Raw genomic sequence first — 19,631 nt, 5'->3', positions numbered from 1 at the left:
CACCTCTTGGTGCTCGTGTCTCTGCAGTTTCAATTATGCACGTTCCTCAGGCAAGTGGGAGCTATTTTGGGATGCAGTGTGACTGAAATGCTGCACAGCTGAGTGGCCAAAATCTATTTTATATTCAGGTGACTCCTCTGACAGGGCTGTGTCCTGCAGAGGGGCTGAGCTGGATGCTGCCTGTGGGAGCACAAGAACTGCAGGAAATCTGGGATTCCCCAGGACTGAGCTCAGCATTTCAGCAGTGAGGGGATGGTACCCACAGGCATCATCTGTACCTATCCCAGAGCTATGCCTGGAAATCATCCCTGCCTTGGCAGGGGTAGGAGCTTGACTTCTCAGGACTTTATAGTAGATGACTCTGTTGCTTGGTCTCTCGTTTATTTTTATTTTCCCAATCATGATGGATTTTAGTGCTGTGTTATTAAAGGGTTTTGCTACTAACAACTGTGTCATTAACAGCAATGTTTTCAGTCTTGTTATTAGAAATACTTGCATCTTGAAGGACCTAGTGTTCAGTTAATTCAGCAGCTGGGAGCTGAAGGTACTAATTGTTTGTAAGTTGTTTAGTCCTGGATTATAAATGCAATCAGGGAATTAAAGATTTTCTCCACAGAACCAGAGGTTGTTTCAGATACTTTACAGAAGATTTTCAGTTTGCACTGTACCAGCTCTGCAAGAATAGATGTTTGAAACTATATTTGTGTTCATTATTCTTTCTCTTGAGGGTTTGTCATGTCTGGAACACCATTTGTTGGAGCATTGGCTCAAGCCAGTGATAGATCCTTCCATATTTCTCCCAAAAATATTGGGACTACTACCAAGAAAGTCTAGCAGTTATTAACACAAAAACCCTTGGCATCTCGTGGGGGTAGAGTTGAAAAGTCAGGGAAGGTGTGATGAGAGACCCAAAGACCAGGAAACAATGAAACCAGCTGCAATCCAGTGTGAAATGTTCACTGAGGAAATACAACTTGTAGGTGAAGGCTACTGTGGGGTTTCAGTGGAAGCACCCACTCAAAGAACAACTGCATTGATGGGATTTAATTTTATTGATTATTAAATGAAGAGATATCTCCTTTTAACCTTTCAAATAGGACAAGAATCAGCTCGGTTACTCCTTTTAATTAAGTTGAAAATATTTGATAACAAATTGTATTTCGAATGATGTTGATCATTTCACTAGAATAACAGCTCCACTAAGGTTGGACATTGACACCTGTGCTGAGAGAACTGCTGAGGACTCCTCAGTGTTCTGCTGGTAACTGCCTGGTTCTGAGCCATCTTCTGCCACCACTCAGGTGTGGGGCCATCAAAGTCATTTCACTTTTTCGAGTTTCACTTTGTTCATCTCTAAACCTGACAATTAAGGTGGATTGTCATGCAAACCAGCCCTGTGTTTCAGCAGCCAGCCAATAAGTTGTCTTTGGGGACTCAGATTTGCCTCAGTGCATGGTTTCCATTCTTTCCCCCAACCACAGAAATCTTTGTTTACCCAGCAGGAGCAATGGCCTCAACTTCCTTGACCTTAGATTTGTTTTCCTTCCCAAAGACTAGGATGGGGATCATTTATTTTTCTAGTAGTTTGCTCCTAGTACAGACTGATGGATTTCGTGTGAGGTGCTGAACTAGTTCAACTGTGAAGTATTTATAGTGTTGATGTGTGTGGCTGCCACCCTACCCTTACATGAAAAAAAAAAAAATCATCTCTAGTTGATTGTTCTTGATTTGGAAGTACTAAACAGGCTGGATCACTGTAACTGAAATTATACTGACCAGAGAAGGAAAGATGGAATAATTCTGAGAGCTGACAGAGCCATAAGCCACCCACTGGTTTTATATGCATCACACTTAGTGTGTGGAGTCAGACCTGTAAAATGACTGAAATCTGGAACAGGTTCCCCAGAGGGGTTATGGAGTCTTCATCCCAGGAGACACTGAGGAGCCATCTGGACACAGTTCTGAGCAGTTCTGGCTCTGGGTGGTCATGAGGATTGGACCTCCAGAAGTCCCTTCCAGCCTCTACCTCAGAAATTCAGAAAAATGTATCCAGAGTGATGGGCTTGTGTTTCCAGGGAGAAAATTCTAGTGCTGGTTTCTTGTCCTTCCTTTCACTCTCCCACCAACATGCCCTTAAAGCCCCAGTCCTGCCATCTGCTGTGGCTCAAGGACTTCCCAGACAGAGCTTTGCAGGCCTTTATGGTTGAAAAATTGTTGTGGAGGAGCACTTTTGTGGCTGCTGGCTGGAAAACCCTCTGGGCTGAATGGCATTTTCCTGCTCCCTCACTGATCTGGAAGTGAGGGAAAGCTGCCACAGCTTTAATGGAAAGTACTGCACAGTCAGGAGAAAATTGACTGCCCCCCATGTTGCTTTGCTGTCTGCTGGTTTATAAATTGTAATGCTTTTCATTAAAAAAGAAGAGGAAAAAAAGTGTCAGGTCTCTGTGGGTCCCAGATCATTAGCAGGATCAATTCCTTTTTCACTGCAGAGATCAGAGGCTACAGTCTTGCATAGCCAGAGCTTCAGCTCCTGACAGACCAAGCAAACAATGCAGAGGCAGAAGAGCTGGTGTGTGGCTGCCTGAATTGCTGTGCCTGGGTTTTCGTTGTGATAGAAGATTCTTTGGAGCCTGTGAAATTAATTCAGTCCCTTACAGGATTGGGTCAGAACAGTCTCATCAGCCCCAGTACCAGAAATGTTAAATCCCTTAACTTGAGGCTTACAGTGAAAAAGATTTCTCAGTTACTTGAGGAAGCTGATATTAGGTGATGAAACTTTCACCTCTGAAGGAGGGCTGGTAATAATTTGAAATCTTTTACGTCTGAAGGTGTGTTTTGGTGCTGGTGTGAAGGAAGTTTGGTGTGTCTCAGTCCAGTTCCACAACCTTTGCCCACCAGCACTGCTGACATGGTTTGCAGCCATGCTGGAGGTGCCAGTCTGAGAGCCAAGTGTATGGAACAGACTGAATTTACTTCTTAGTCATGGATGTGGTTGAGTCATAAACTTGCGTGTGCTCAGTAAACACTGTAAGTGTCGGGTGAATAAATAGAAGAACTGATTTACAGAGGGTTGTAAGACTGCACGTCACAAGGTGCCCTTCTGCTATGACTAGTCCTGAAGTGTGGCTGTGAGCATCCCATTTAACCTTTCACTGCTTTAACCTCTCATCCCCAGCACAGTGGGACTCAGGGGGTTGTTAAAATTTGATTATAAATTGCTCTGTAATGCTACATAGCACGAGGCATTCTCAGTTCTTTGCTTTCCCTCTCTAGGGTGGATACACGCGGTTTATACTCCGGTAGATTCTCTGGTGTTTGGTGGAAATATCCTGCATAGCTTTAATGTTCCCATGCAGCTTCGCATCTATGAAATTGAGGACAGAACAAGGGTAAGGATACTTGATTCTCTTTTTAACTGAGCAGTTCTTTGTGGCTGTGATCTGTCAGAGTCTCTCCCTCGTATTCCCTTCTGACAAACAACAACTGACGGGATCTCCGTGTCAGAGTCGTTGAAACAAGAGGTAAACATGAAGTAATGAGACTTTCAAATGTTGGTTATTTTTAGTGGGATTTGCTCATGTGCTTCCCACAGATGTGTCCTTTCTGTGTCTTTTGTCTGCCTATTAAACTTTCATAAAACACCTTTCCTATGCACAAAACCATACTGCACTTTACAGACATTTGTATCAGTATTTCTGGTAACCCTCTGCTTCTCACCTCCCTGTGCATGCCTGGGGTGGATGCCTGATCCTGGAGAATTGATGGTACTGGGCTGGCTCTGCTGCCCACAGCTGAATTGACAAAGCTGTGCAAAAATTGTGTATGAAATGACATCTTCTGTAATTGGTATCACTGTATCACTACAGTGACTTGATACCATGCAAGAATTTCTTGGAATGGAGAGTCTGGGGTGGGACATTGATCTGAACATTGTGATGTTCATCTGGCTGTAGCACCTACCTGAGGGAAAGGCTGGGGGAGGTTACTGTGCCACCTCTTTGTTGGGAGTGACAATTTTATCCTTGGTTAATAAACAGGGCACCTACTCATCATATCCTTTGAGTTTCAAAAAGCAGCAGGATCTGAATGAAGTGACTGTTTTAGTTGGCTGTTAAATAACCTGTGCAAGGCCCGTTGTGCCATTCTGATATAAAAATGGACCAGAGGCATGTACAGTCCAAATGGGGGACTATTCTGGAGGCCTCACTCTGAGGCAGTGCTGGCAAACCACTGACACAGGTGCCAGCTCTGGTGTTAATGGAGATTTAGGCTGGCAAAATGGCAGGAAGTTGCCATTCTTCTTCACTGAAAAGTCTTAAAATGGTGTTGTGGACATCAGTGCAGTTCAGTGTTGTTTGCCCCTACAGGAGGGCACAAATCCTGCTCCAAGTTGGCTTTTACCCCAAATTGCTTTCTTTGCAGTGAGAGTGCAAAGGCCTGAAGCAAATAAAAATTGTTTTGAAGTACATCTCTAACTCAGTGGGAGTGAGGTGTCCTCCCCCCAGCCTCCCTGGCTTCCCAGCGGGTACAAGGCCTGGTAATCTTCACACTGCAAAACAGTGGTGGGAGCACTCGGTTTCCTGGAGTGACTTTAATGAAGAGAAGCAGAAAAATGAATTCTTAGTGGAAAGGAGATGAAGATAAAAGCTGAAATTTAGGGAGAATTAGAACAGACGGGTGTGGCAGAGAGCTGAAGTAGAGGCAAAGACCAGAGTGGATTCAGCCTGGCTTTGAACAGGTGAGAGTGTCAAGTCTCTTGAGAAAGTGCAGGGGGGCTTGGACAGGAAAGTTCTGGTGACAGAAGCAGGAAGGGTCTCATCGTGGCCTGGCAGAGGTGCTGGGCACAGGAAGGTTTCCAGAGTGACTGTAAATAAGAACCAGCAATACATGCTGGGCTACACTTCAGGTGTGCAGGGGAGAAAGGGTGTGTTGTTGCTGGGAAGGATGTTTGCACAGGCAGCTCACATGGAGAACAGAGAAGGGGACTGGGAGGGAGGATCAGTGCCAGAAATCAGTTATTTCCATTGAAGTCTTTGGGGAAGATGGGCAGGAAACACTCTTTTTTTCCTTAGGTTGTATAAAACCTGACATTTTGTTCACACAGGACTTGCGCTACCCAAGATCACACACCTGGGGTTGTAGCTGTTCAGTTGTGCTTCATGTCAGGCCCTTCTCCTTGGGAAGCTGGCTGCAGCTTTGATTTTCTAAGCTTTTTATGTCAGCAGCCAAAACTCCTTATAACAGTGAAATATTTTGGTAACTTCTAGGAATTAACCAGCCAGTTACACTAAAATTTACCGGCACCCTGATCCTGTGAGGAGGTTCTGAGAGTTGGGTATCTGCAACTTGAAAAATGTCCTGTCAACCGTTGACTGGGAAAGAGATACTAAAACATTGGGAAATCCCAAATCAGACCTTTGTTTTTGTCATTTTTTGTTTAAATTTTCTTTGAAGTCTGTGTAGCTCTTTATAACTTTCCTTGCAAAAATACTGGAGTGCTTTAAAAAAGACCAATGAAAGCCAACAGCCCAGAATATCCATGACTTACCAGAAGCAATTTCAGCACCTGGATGTTGCTGTGTGCTGGCAATGTGTTACCCACAGGCTGTACCTGTGCTCACAAACTCGTGCTCGTGGGCAGATGTATAAAATCAGAACTGTGTGAAGGGTTGAAGAATAGCAAGAACTTCTGGACAGAAACAAATTAGAAGCCATGCATCTAAGGCATACAAAAGTTTGATAAAAGGCAGGAAAATCAATACTGTGATTTAGAAATAATAACACTTCCCCCCACACCCCCTCCCCCCATCAAACTAAAAATATCATGCAGGAATCTTGAAGGGGAAATTGTTTCAGAACAGTATTCTGGTGTGTACTACATTATTTGCTTTGTCAATCAAATGTTGTCATTTCTTTGTTGAAATAATTCCATTCATACACTGGCTGGTCTGGCAGACTCAGTACAGTGTAGTTCACCCAAATTTGCCAGTGTGAGCATACTGCAAATGAGTTTCTCATCAGTATTGATCTTTCCATTGTGTATGGCACAGAAGTAAATTACATGATGTGATTGACAAAGTAATTTGCCACACTCAAATCAAAGTGTAATACAGGTGTGCTTCCCCTCTTCATTTTGCACAGAGCAATTTTATGGAGGTTTCACTGTGTTTAAACCTGCTATGTAATGTTTAATCATCTTTGATTGCTGATATTCAAAGTCATTTTTATGCTAGGTGTAGTTGTTATTGTCTTAGCTCAGACAAGAATAAATATAGGGTTGAAATGGTAATGCTGATTTACAGCCTGATAAAATTGCCTAGTTTATATACTTGTCATGCTTATTCTAGCTTAATTCCTCATACCCCTGGGAGACTTTTTAAGAGGGTTGTAGCCATTTAAAAATAGTTTTAAGGAGTAATAAAAAACATGTCTATTGTTGGAAACAGCTCCTAATGTGCAATTGAGGTAAACAAATATTCTCCAGCCTTACAGTTCCTAGAGACTCTCATTTTGCAGCCTGGCTTTCCTGGAGGCCAATTAACAGCCAGTCAAACAGGCCAAGCTGTTTAGCTCTCTGCAAGCCCCGCTTGAGGAACTGCAGAGCAGGATGCCTTGCAGGGATTCATCATTTGGCATAGGGGTGATACAGCTCTCTAGTATTGAAGAGGAAGGATGTGCCAAACTTACCCCCCAATTCATCTAAATTTAACTGCCTTAAAATATTGGGACGTGGTGGGAACAAGGGCACTCTGAATATATACGTAAGGTGGTCACTCACAGATGATGGTGTTTGCTATTCACTTGGCTTTCTGGAATGTAAGATAACATATTAAGTGGCTAGATTAATTTTTTTGTAAATAATCATAAATTGCTTTTCAATATTGTGATTAGATTGATTAAGCACAAGTGGAGTTTGATGTTTTTAATGGGCATTGTGGAAGAGATTATTACTTTTTTTAATGAAAATGTGTGTCTTGCTTGCTTAGGGTTTTTGTTTTGTTTTTGGAGGGGTATATAAATCTCTAAAATAATTTCACTTTGAACTGAAGAAATGGATCATATTCCAGCGAGGGGTTTTTCTTGCTCTACAGGAATAATTAATTTTTTTTCAGTGGATTGTAAATTATTAATCACAGAAGTTAGAGCTGGAAATGCCTATTAGATGATCCAGTGTATTTCCCTGCTGGTGGGGAATTTAGTCCTCTGGCAGTGTCTGTATCAGATATTACACTTCGAACTCATCACAGAACATTTTTAATTTTTTTCCTTCTTTCTCTTATTCCTCCTCCCCTGCCCATAAGAGTTCATTTGCCTGTGAGTGTACAATGGAAAGAGTATGGACATGCACATAATGCAGTTCACATCCGTTATAATTAATAAATGTTCAGGGATATCATAAAGAGCATATTCCTCTATACTTTTCCATAAGGCAAACTTTAAAAGTTTTTAAAGCACTGTTGGAGTCTCTTTACTGGCAGAAGGCCCTGTAGATCCCTGCACAGTATCTCTGTCTACAGATGGTAGAGAGAGCTCTTCCTTCTGAAGGTTTGTAAAAGCAAAGCCTTCTTGGGCGAACAGTGGATTACAGAGGCATGGAGGGATTTGCTGTGGGTTGGAACATTGATAGCGAGGCAATTAGGAACTCAAATTGAATATTAAAGATTGATATACATAATGGGAGCACTGCATGCATTACTGCCTTGTCTTTCACATTGAATTAACATTGGTAACAACTAAATTTGGTGAAGCTCAGAATCTGTCAACAAATGTTGAGCAATGATGTCTTTAATATTCCCAGGCATGTGGCTGAAAACCTTTTGAAGGCTGAGGGGTGGAAGGCGGCTTCCTGTTTGTAAGTCAATTCTTTGCAAATTTTGTTTCCTGCAGTGCTCTCTTGGAAAAATTTGAGTTCCTTTATTAGCATATATTTTAGCATGGATAATTTCCCCTGTGTTCCCTAATAGTCATAAGTGACTTGATCTCTTCTCTATGACAAATAACTAAACTAAAGGAGAAATTCTCTTCAATGCAAAAAGGCCCTGGGGTTAAATGTTCTCACATTTAGGGGGTTGTTGTTTGGCTGGTTGATTTTTTTTCCCCCCTTTTCTTTTTTTCCCTTCTTTTTTGGTATATGTGCTTTGTAACAAACCACACAGGGAAACATTTGGAAAGGTGCAGCAGTTCTGGATGCATGACCTGTAGCAACAAGCAGTTCAGATTTGCAAGCTGTATTTGTGTTGAATTTAAGGGATTTTAACTTCTGGGAATTGCCACAGAGTATTATATCCTACACTGCGATACATCTAGTGTGACAATAGGGTATATTTTCCCTTTGTTACATTTTGTTTTACTGCTAAGAGTGTTTGCATTTCCTGTGCCCTGGGAACAGAGGCAAGTTCTTTGGCTGTCCACCTTGGGGACAGTTTTCTGGGCATTCCAGTAAGTCACTGATCTGCTCAAGTGGATGCTTTGATCACCATGCAGGTGTTTGGACAGTGCCTGCTTTGCAGAGCTGGGTCTGAGTGTGCAGGTGCTGGGTTAGTGGTTCTGTTTAGACTCTGGGCTTTTGGCTGATCTGTTGTGGGTGGTGTTTTGGGTTTTTTTCTGAGAGAATGCTCCTTTCTGGTGCAGTCCAGCTTTTCACTGAAGGTGGGTGCCCACCTCTGGGCTTAGGGAATATGCAGAGAATGTTTTAAAGCAGCTCCTGTAATCCCAGTGCAGTGTATGCATGTGAGCCTATAAAATGCAGATTTCTGTGCCACCAGGAGAAAGAGGTGTACAGTGTAAGTACAAGTGCATGCAAGATGCATGGTATCCATTTTTAACAAATCACAACAAATACACATATCTTCCTGCATTTTAGAAGCTTCTCAGGTCCTTCTGTGGTACAGTGACCTTCTACAGATAGAAAACTATGTTGGAAAGGAAGGAAACCCTCTTTGTTTTCTTTTGTATCTGCAACAGTCTCACAAATAACTAGTGTTGGAGAATTCAGCTTTTTGTGTGAGCACAACAGGTCTGAGATGTAAGAAAAAGTACACAGCTTGACAGGATCTTTTGTCAAAATCCTGCTCTTCTATTCTTACTCTGTTTGTGGCAAAAGCTAACTTGCTACTAAAAGGTAAACCACATAAGGGATTTTTACTTTAGTGTGTCAAGAATTTGTGTGTTCATTTCTTTAATCAAATTGTTGAGACAATCACAAATGAAACAGATGAATTTCCTGCTTGACTCATTTTAGGTAATGTTGCCATTTTGATAAAAATCCTGTGATAGTGTTTAGGAGATGAAAACCCATGCTTTTATTTTAAGTTTTAGTGACTAACATCTGTATGTGACCACCCTATGTTTATACAGCAGGTAAATAATTCTGTAGGGGCCATCCATCAGTTTCATGATTTCACAAGAACACAAACCCTCTCCTCTCCCACCACCCCAAGAGGATACAAATTAGTGAACCAAGAAATGACGCCGTCGTGGCAGGCAGGCTGGCTCCTCATTCCGTATGCTGGAGGCATTCAGCTCCCTGCTCCCACCCTCTCCCCTCCCCCTCCTCACACTGTTTGTGCTCTTGATAACACGATGGGAATGATGACTGGCCCTTGTGCTGCAAACTTCTCTCCCTTCCCCATGGACTGACAGTGTTGATCTTGCTTCCAGGTGCACGCCAAATTCCGGTATCCTTTCTACTATGAAATGTGCTGGTATGTTCTGGAGAGATACGTGTCCTGTGTGACCCAGCGCTGCCACCTCAGCAAAGAGTACCAGAAAGAATCAATGTTAATTGGTGAGTGAATCCTTTGAGTGCAGATTCAGAACTGATGCTGGCACCTCAGGCTAGCTGCTGCTTTGGTTTCTGCAGAGCAGATTAGAAATTGAACTGGAGAATTGGAGAAATTCTAATGAACTGTTTCTTTATTTTGGGGTGGGGAAAATTTTTGACTCTTAAGCGTTTCCATGAAGTACCAACCTACTTGGGATTATATTTATTGAACATTCCCTTAGCAAGTGGATCCCAGAAAAATGATTTTTGGATGTGTTTGTTCCGTGGTTTCAGTAATGTTTGTGTTGGGATGATCTGCCAAACAGTTGAGGATTTACTGCCATGTTCAGCACAGTATCTCAGTAGCCAGAAATGCGGGTATTGGAGATGTGCTCTGGTGGGGTGGATATTTTGTCCTTTTCTAGACAAGCTCCTCCACAGAACACATTTTTGTCACTAAACCTTTCTTCTTTCTCTTTTCCTTAAATTCTCTGGTGTAATTCTCTGGTGACTGAGTTCTAGTTCTGCAGAAAAACAAACCCAAGAAAACACCTACACAAATCTCCATGATCTGTAACCCAGGTGCAGGGAGGTCAAAGAAACCTTTACAACAAGAGCTGAAAATGGACCAGAGGAGAGACAGACAGATGTGCCTGAGGCACTACCTTGGCACCGGTGTGAGCTTTGCATCAATGTGTGACAGCTCAATTGTTGCTGTGCTGAACTGCCCTCTTTTTCCTCCTTTTGATGGAGCAAGGTGGTGGGCCATGTTTCCTCTGCTTTTAAGCACAAAATAGCTGAAAACAGCACAAGCACCAGCTAAATCTTAGCTGATATGTGTTAAGTGTGGAGGGAGACTAAAGTATTTCTGTGCCTCCTGCTCCCTGAGGCCACTTGGAGCCTGGCATGGCTGGCACTGCCCCAGGCTCTGGACAGAGGAGGGAAATGTTCACCTACAAGCACAGTTCTTAGTAGAAGGGATTGAGGAAGTTACAAGCAGGTGTCACTCTCCAGTGAGTTTTACTGACCAAGAATAATTTAAGGGAGCTAATAGTCTGTGTAGATAGGCCAGGAGGGAATTCCTGGGGTCACTGGGAATTTGAGTTCTTCACATTTTAGCTCTGAGAGCCTGGTCAGAAAGGTTAGTTAAGCAGAAATTCTGTGTCCAGAGGAATTTTTCTCATAAGATCATCCTAGAAGAGGAAAGGATGAACTGGCCCTTTGGATCAGCTCTTCAGAAACTGGTAACTGCATTCTTTGGAAAATAAGGAGCAATCTCCTGTTGTCTGAACCACTGGCATGGAGAGAGGCTGGTCCTGCAGGCAGGGTGGAGGTGCTGGATAAGTTATGTGTAATTTCAGGACAAATTAGATGTGGAGAGTGGATGGTTCAGAATATTGAGATGGGACCTTTTCCAGCTAAATCACCTGTGTGAATTCCAGCCCAGTTCAATGATTACTGATAATGGTTTGGTGATCCCCACAAAATGTGCCTCAGTCCAGTTAGCTGGGAGATATTCCAGACATATAAAAGCTCACTGGGAACTATAGATGTCCACTGTCTAGAGGGAACAGGACTGTTCTGCATGACCAAAGACTGCCAGCTGCAAAGGCTTCAGGAAAACAAGCCTGGCTGGTTAAAAAGGGTTTGGTGGTGACTTGGTCAGGGCTTCTGACCTGTGGTGGCTTCAGCTGGTGGCAGAGAGAGATGTATACTTTAGTTTTGTTAGAAACTTGGGGTTTTGTTTTATTTCTTGGCACAAACTTAACCTTAAACTAATTATTTTAGTGTGGGTTGTGGTTCAAAAGACCAGGTCTGCTATACTGCTGGACTCTTTGGCTTTTGCCAAATTCAAAGCAGTAAAGGTACATTATTTACCTTTACAAAGCTGCATTACTTTGTTCTGTGTAATACTGTTTCAAGTACTTGCTTTGCTTTTAACTGGTCTGTGTGCAGCCTCTTGACTTGAATCTCTATGAACTGTAATCTTTGAGTTAAACTGGTTTGTTCTGTGGATTCTCTGTCTTGATACTGTTCACTTGCTGAGGGATGGAACATCCTAAAGACACACTGTTCCAAACCCTACCTCTTTGTTTTTAAACTTTTCTTCAGAGCTGCAAAGGTCCTTAAATTGTCTCTTCCTTAGGGACTTCTCCATTTGCAAGCAATTTCTTGATTTCCCATGAGGGAGTATCCCTTGACAAAGAACTTCCCATTATTCTCCTTAAAGAGTAATGAAGCAAAGTACTTAACTTCTCCTCAAACCCCTCAGTAGATTTAATTGTATTCTGTCCTTCTTGGTTTAAGAAAAAAAAAATCTTCACATCCTTGTATTCATTGTCAGAAATTTCTCTTGAATAATCTAAATGTTTCCCCTACTTTTAAAAAATAATTTCCTTGACATAATTTGTTCTAAATGTCTACTTTCTGCCTTTCCTTTTCGGTGCTAGAACTGTCTATTTTTCACCCTCGAGTGCTACACCTTTCTCCCCTTTCTGGTGTAGTGGTTGTAGTGGATCTCTGAAGTTAAGAAAGTGATTATCAGTAGAGAAGGACATTGATCAGAGAGAATGCAGGACACTCCCCACAGTCTCTGGGGTTCACAAGGGAGTAATTTTCATAAAGTTTGTGGAGATTCTGTTCTCCTGCATAAAGAAAAAAAAAACCAAAACAACTCCAATGTCGATAAAGAACATCATTGGAGAACACAGAAAACTGAGTTCATCAGCAGTTGGATTTTAATGATATCTTTAGACTTTTCATACTGTGTTTTTTTTAATGTAGTATTTATTTGCTTTGACAAGAAGGCTGTTAAATTCAGAGCGACTTTCAAGACATAGTCTGTTGATGAAAGTGTATTTGTGTGATTGTGTTGTGATACCTCTGTCTTGATACTTGTATGCTGCTGTGGCAATTTAAATTGTTCTTTGTATTTCTGTTTTCTAAATGTCTCCACTCACAAAACTTCAGACAGGAAAAAACCCCACCTCTGTGGAGGCACGGCTGAAACCTGGAGTCTTCCCACTCGCTAAATAAAAACGTGAGTGCAGCTCAAAATGAGGTGGAAGATGATGGCCGTGGCTTCCTCCCCCACTGCTCAGCCCAGAATGAATTTCCAGGCCGTGTCCTCCCAGGCAGGGTGTGAGGCTGTTCTTCCTCAGATCCCTCCCAGGAGGGCAAACACTCAGGGGAATGATGACATGGCAGCAATCACAGGCTGCTGTAAAACACACAATCTTTTTTTCTCTTTTCTTTTGCTGTCTCTCTCAACTGGGACATTTGTCCTGCCAGCTGAAATCAGAAGGGAGCCTGTTTGGGTTTCCTACTAGATCTGAACGTGGGCTGTTTTTCAGGGTGGATATGTCTTCATTATTTTTACTCTTATCATGAATGAGTCTGTACTGGATGTTTTCAACCACAGTTGACCTTCAGTGAGATATGGATGTTAAGAGTGAGCTGACAAAGAGTAATTGGGAGAAGATCCTGAGCTATCAGAGACGTGCTTTCTCTGTAGCCTGCAGTTTTGAAGATTCCCATTGCTAAAATTTTAACAGGATGGCTCTAACTATATGTTAAGCCTGATGGATGTGGAAAATATGCCCTCTGGCACAGGGAAGGAGCCATGTCTCTGTTTTCTCCCCCTCTACTCAGGGGATAGAATAGATTTGCTTATGATAGACAGGTACCTGAGTATATTGAGTGGTTCCTGTGTGGGGTGCTCCATGCAGTGATACATTTCCAGTATGCTCAGGGTTTTTCTGCTAATGAAAATGTCATTGCTGCCTTTAGCAGGCTGATACCAACTGCTGCTCCCAAGTCACAATGGCAGGGTTTGGAGCTGGGAATGGCAAGGTAGACATTACACACTGGACTGTTCTAAAGAGTTCAGAAAGGTTTTATAATTACACCTGACCCCCATCCCTTTCTTTTAAGTTCTATAATATGGCAAGTTGCTTTTCAGCAAGGAAAGAAACTGTGTATAATTATTTTTGTATGAGTGGATAACTGTGAGGAAAGTTAAGTGGTCTGCTCAGAACCACAGGGAAGTGAACTGCTATAGGAAAGATTTCTAATGCTCTGTCCTGTGGTCAAGTCTGTGCTGCTCCACCTCTTCACTGAGCTTGATCACTGACTGGTCTGTATGAGCTGGTTTTATTTGCTTTGAGATGAGGGGGGTGATGATCTTTTTGGGTTGTGTGGGAGTCCAGACTGGATAACCCCTCTGAAAGTGGGGTTCAGACCTGGGACTCATTGGTGCATTGACTCAGAAGAAGAAACAGTTGAGCTGAGGCAGGTGCTGTTTCCCACAGAGAGACTTTATAAACCAGAAGCCCCCAAGTCAGTGGAGCCCTGGTAATACAGTGCTTAAAATGCACTTCAAAACAAAGTAAATGCAGATTATGCTTATGTAGGGCCTCAGCTCACAGCACAGTCACTCTGTCAGACAGTGTTTTCATTGAAATGAATAAATAAAAATCATGGCATGTTGCATTACAACAAAACACTTGAAAACACAAAATTGAATCTCTCTCACCTTGAAGTTATCCTTCCATTATTGATTCCCTCTATGGGTTTTGTGTGTGTGTGTGTTTTTTGTTGTTTTTTTTTTTTTAGATTAGCAGCAGCAGCAGACAGTTGTTGTGTTTTGAGAGCAGCCTGCTCTTAATCCGGTGGTGCACCAGCCCTGTAATCCCCTGGTGCTCCAGAATTGCCTGGTACACTCCAGGTTAGCAGCAAGACCTGTGCCCACGGGGGAGAGTCAGGCAAGGCATGAAGTGACTGCCAGCCATGCAGGGAACAGGGGGGCAATGCCTCAGTGCTGGTTTGTTTGGGGTTAGATGTGAGTTGTTTCCCTGTCCGTGCCCAGGTGTGGCTGGCACGGCGGGGCCGCCCTGAGCCGACAGCCGGGGACAGGGACGCGGTGGCAGCTGGCAGAGAACGGCATTGCCAGCCCTCCCTCCCTGTGCTGCCTCCTCCTGGGAACAGGCCCCCACGATGCTCTGGTGCTCCACTCCTCTCCTGCCTTTTGTTTCCACAGATTAGAGCAAGAGACAAAAAGTGGAGATCTCTCTCTCGGAAGCTTTTCCTCCTCCTCGCGCCAGAGCATTACTTGGAGTAAATTATTCACACCTCCACAATGTGATCTCCCTCGTTTTCTTTAGGCCTTATTTACGCTTGTGCTTTGCCCCAGTTACAGCCATTAGTTCCTGTTCAGCAGAGCTACAGCACAGGAGGACAGAAACACGATTTTCTTTGTGCAGATTTATACCACTTTCTGTTAATGACACCGTCCTGGCAGCGTAGGGATGTGTATCTGCTTTCACCCTCTCCTGTTTGATGCCAGATCACTGGCATTTTCTGCCATCGAGGCTGGGCTTTGTGCATGAGTTAGTTGTAAAACAGCTCACTGAGGCTGTGTGGCTCAGAGGAGGGGGCTCCAGCTCTGGATCCGAGAGCCTGGATTCTGATTCCTGGTTTTTCCCTAGATTTGATGTGTGACAATGAGCAAATCGTGCTTTCTCCCAAGCATCTGTTTCCTCAGTTGTAAAATAGGAGAATGACATAAGCTGATTATGTAGCCTTTGAGGTGGGTACATGTGCTTGCTACTGTGGACAAAGGAAAAAACAGTGTGAAATAGAAGTTGGATAACTGAGTGGGTTTTAAATGTTCTGGTTAAGATATTTTCTAATCCTGTTTATTTTTCTAAGAGAAGCATGGGGATGTATTAGCACAGAGCAGAGAGGAGGAGCTGCTTTGGAGTGCTGATGCCACCACCTCAGCACACAAAATAATCTCTGAGGCTTTTTTTGGAGAGTTGCAGGGAGGAAGTTACCCTGCCCTATGGATGGAGCTGGATTTGGTTGCACCCTGCCTTGCTGATAGCTGATATTTTCTGTGGCTGCCATCTTTTCACAGACATTTCAGCTTAAACTTGTCTTTCAGGAGTCATTTTATGGCCATTTTGATTTTGAGGAAAAATGCAAGCCTGTCTGAAGGCGTAGACTGGACAGAGATGATGCATTTTTTGCAGACCCCATAGCAGCAGCACACTTGCCCTGAGAAGTGTGAGGTGACCAACTTGGCTCCCTGGGGCAGGAACACACAGAGCTGAGCTGGCTTTGTAGGGTTTTTGTTGGGAACTGCAGAGCTGAGCAGCCAGGCAGGCTGAGCAAGCTGCCCTCAGACACTGCCACTGCCTGTGACATCTCTGCCCAGTGTGTTTGTGACAAGATGGTACAGACTGTGCACAGACAAGGAGTGTGTCTGTGATCAGGAGTTCTGCAGCTTGGAACTGGGCTCCAGCATTTGTTTTGAACCTCACTGTTAAAACAACCGGATGCTGAGCTTTCTCATTAATGTCCATTTAATCCTTCCTTAAGCATGGTTCACATTGTCCTAATCCAAAGCTACTGCACTGCAAAGCATGGAAGCTGTGAAAGGAACTTTTCATTAATTGTTCTCTCACTTTTTCTGTGTGACTTCTGTTTCCTTCGCAGTGTGTTTTTGTTTGCAGCTTGATCTCATACCCATTTCAGCCAGTAATAAAAATTCACATTGACTTAACTGGGTGTTGCCAGCGTTAACTGTGTTTTCCACAGAAATTCCTGCTGTTGCTAGCCTGCATTCAATCTTGTTCACTTAGTAAGGGAAATTGTGTCTAATAAATAAGGAAAGATTTGTGCTTGAGGGAACCATGGCCACTGGTTTCCTACATTGCTTTCATTGCTTGATTGCACAGAGTTGGGTAACAATTGGGGCTCTTAGGGGGAAATTAAGATGAATAGTTCTTAGGCTCAGAAACTTGCCTTTAAATTTTCCTGAGAAGTACCTAAAATGTATTGGGAATGGTATTAAGAAAACCAGTAGCATGCAGCTGTGACAGTCCCTGTGTTTCTCAGTGTGTTTTGTCTTGTTGTCATAAAATAAGCACAGTTGAAATCCTCTGTCTCAGAAGAGCAATGAGTATTCATGCACTAACAACTGGGGGTTCTTGTTTTATCAACAGTTAGTTGCTTGCAGAGAGGAAAAGTAGTGAGGAGTTGATTTTGTGCTGTGCAGGGTTCCTGGAAGAATGATGATGTACAGCATTTTAACGTGCCTTCTCCCATCATTTCCCCCTCCTCCTTCTGTGCTAACTCTCCTCTTAAAGCTGTAAAGCTGCCGAATCTGGTCTTTTTCGGATTTGTGGGAAAATTAATTGTGTGTGACTTAAGAGCTCTGCCTACTCCTAATTGAAGGCATAGAGGACTAAAGCTTTGAAGAAAGCATAATTTTTCCCTAAATGTTTCCCAGTCATTTGAACTGAGTAGATGTTAATGAAAACCAGCATTAAAACAGACAAACAAGTGCCCCCCTCAAAGAAAAAAAAATTAAAAATCAGCTGAATAAATCCCATTCCTGTCACATACTCACTAAACCATTCTCCAGTGCCCTTTGAAATAGGCAGCACCTGGCCCCAGTGGTACAAAAGTGCTTCAGCTGTGAGGTTACAGTGCCTAAAGATTCAGCATTCTTTTTCTAACTTCCAGATGCAAAAAGAAAACGCAGCACAGACAGCTACTCATCAGATTCGTGGTTAGACATGGATGAAGAATCTTGTGATGCCCATCTCCAGGAGGAGAAGGATGACAGCTTGGATAAGAATTCCAAATCCTTGGTGGATGGCTCCTCCTCACCCAACAGCACACACTCAGAAGGGAAGGAGGCTGCAGGGAGGAAACAAAAAGCCACAGTAATGAGGTACCTAAAAAGAACTTTGTCTAATGAGTCAGATGACAGCGTCAAATCAACGACCCCGACGGACTATCCCAAAACACCCACGGGGTCTCCAGCTACAGAAGTTTCAACCAAATGGACTCACCTCACAGAATTTGAACTGAAGGGTTTAAAAGCCCTGGTAGAAAAGCTTGAATCTCTCCCAGAGAACAAGAAGTGTGTTCCAGAAGGCATTGAAGACCCGCAGGCTCTCCTGGAGGACATGAAGGTGGGTGTGATAACTTGCTGATCCACACAAACTCTGCTCTGTGGGCACAGCAGGAGCAGAAGGCAAAGTTCTGCTGCAGAGGGGTGGCAGCTTGTGTGTGGTGACCAGCTCATGTCAGGCTGCTCTGCCACAGACAGGGAAGTGATTCCTTGAACCAAAGCTGTCTCTGGCTCCTGTTTGCAGCCAGATTTAAGTGACACAGTCCTTCCTGACTGTCACAATTGTGGCCAAAAGTTTATATCCTCTCATAATTCATCACTTGTTATGTTCCACATGTAAATATTACACCTCAAAAAGTTTGTTTATATTTATAGTCTTAATCAGCCCTTTTTGGTCTCATGTCTCCCTGGTGTACACCTCATTAGCTGACACATACAAAATGTAAATACTTGATTGCAGCTCAGAAGATAGATTGTCTAACACTTCCAGTTGCTTTTTTTTCCTTTCACCTTTTTCATTTTCCTTTCCTCCATTGCCCTCTATTGGTTGATAATTATTCTCCACTGGTACATTATATTGGTTTTGGAGTTGGTGTGAGGAGTGAGTGCTCACTAGTGACACAACTTCTCTGTAGATTTTCAGTCTGTGAACAGTATGGGTCTGCACTTACATATTTTCTATACACAAGAGCTCTGTAAGGCACGATCTGAGGGGAAAAATATATGTTTGTGTGGTAAATGGGGAGGGAGCCTGTACTTTCTTAGGGCAAGTGGTGTAACAGCTGGTTAGAAATCTTCAAAGCCACTTAGAGAAGGCTGAACATGTGCAGAGTGCAGTGGAACCATATTCCCTGATCTCGGAGCATGGAAGTGTGACACACTGCTCTCGTTTTGGTAAACCACAAGAGCTCAGAAACTCCCTTCTTGCAAAATCAGCCACTTTGTACAGGAAAGTGGACACACCTGCTCAAAGCTGCGGATGTAGACTCACAAGCCTGTTCTGGGATCAGTCATCTTTTAATCAGAAATCAAAATGAAGACCAGAAGTTGGATTTTTGGTGAAACTGAAAGAATGGTCATGTTACTTCTCCAAGCTTGATGCACAGGATAATTTTCACTTAAAAATCCAGAAAGGGGTGCAACATATAATGGCTGGTGCAGATGTTCCGAGTGGGATCCTGCTCCCTCTTTGGATGACAGACTCCAGAGTGCTGTGAGACATCTCCCCAGAACACAGCAAGGTACCATATGTGAATCTGGCTTAAAGCTCCATGTGGGAGTATCTGTTTTCCCATTCCTCTCCAGAGCAGTGGATTCACTGACTACAGACATGGAGAACTACAAATGGACATTTTAAAAGAAGGCCAGTATCAGCTTTTTGTGCTGTAACTGGTATTAAGTGAGCACCTGCCAGTTTATTGTGTACAGCTTGATGTTCCATCTCCTTTGATAACTGCCTGCTTCTAAACTTTCTGTCCTTGCCAGCACACACTGTAACCATCAGGATGTAGCCCAACATCTGGATACTGATGGTTCCCTGCTGGTTAAAGAGCCCATGACCACATCTAAACATCAGACACGCTGCAGGATCGTTTCCCCTGGAATCACCTCTGGATGTTTGGCCAGTCTGTGACTGATTAGTCGGAGTGAGGCTTTTTTAAAACCATGTTAACTCAAACATCTTCTTCAACAGTGTCTAAGGAATTGCTAAAGAATCTCATCTGAACAGGGTGAATGAATGTTCCCTTGGGGTTCCCAGGGATCCTCACCCTCTGCTCCACACATAATGGATGAGCTGTTGTTATCACAGGGAACTGGGGTGTAAAGAGATTAAGATAAAAGTAATTTTGGGTACTGGGCACTTTAGGTGCCACAGAACAATTAGTGTATTTAACACTGACACGTACAAAAGATGATTTTACTTAAACTGAAACTTCAGTGGCT

At 43.1% G+C, this 19,631-nt stretch overlaps 1 protein-coding gene across 1 annotated transcript in view; it reads left to right on the top strand.

Annotated features, from left to right (window-relative positions):
* The window catches only part of KDM2B (lysine demethylase 2B), a 106,262-nt gene that overhangs the window by 43,827 nt on the left and 42,804 nt on the right, over positions 1 to 19,631 (top strand). The window contains exons 9-11 of the mRNA XM_083873681.1: positions 3,274 to 3,389; positions 9,661 to 9,787; positions 17,294 to 17,748. Of these exons, the coding sequence (XP_083729807.1) occupies positions 3,274 to 3,389; positions 9,661 to 9,787; positions 17,294 to 17,748 (698 nt within the window). The remainder of the gene's footprint in view (positions 1 to 3,273; positions 3,390 to 9,660; positions 9,788 to 17,293; positions 17,749 to 19,631) is intronic.

This window comes from Zosterops lateralis, assembly GCF_965231275.1.
Source record: "Zosterops lateralis genome assembly, chromosome: 17".
Taxonomy (NCBI): domain Eukaryota; kingdom Metazoa; phylum Chordata; class Aves; order Passeriformes; family Zosteropidae; genus Zosterops; species Zosterops lateralis.
The sequence above is the reverse complement of the archived record's forward strand: the minus strand, read 5'-3'. Positions and strand labels throughout refer to the sequence as shown.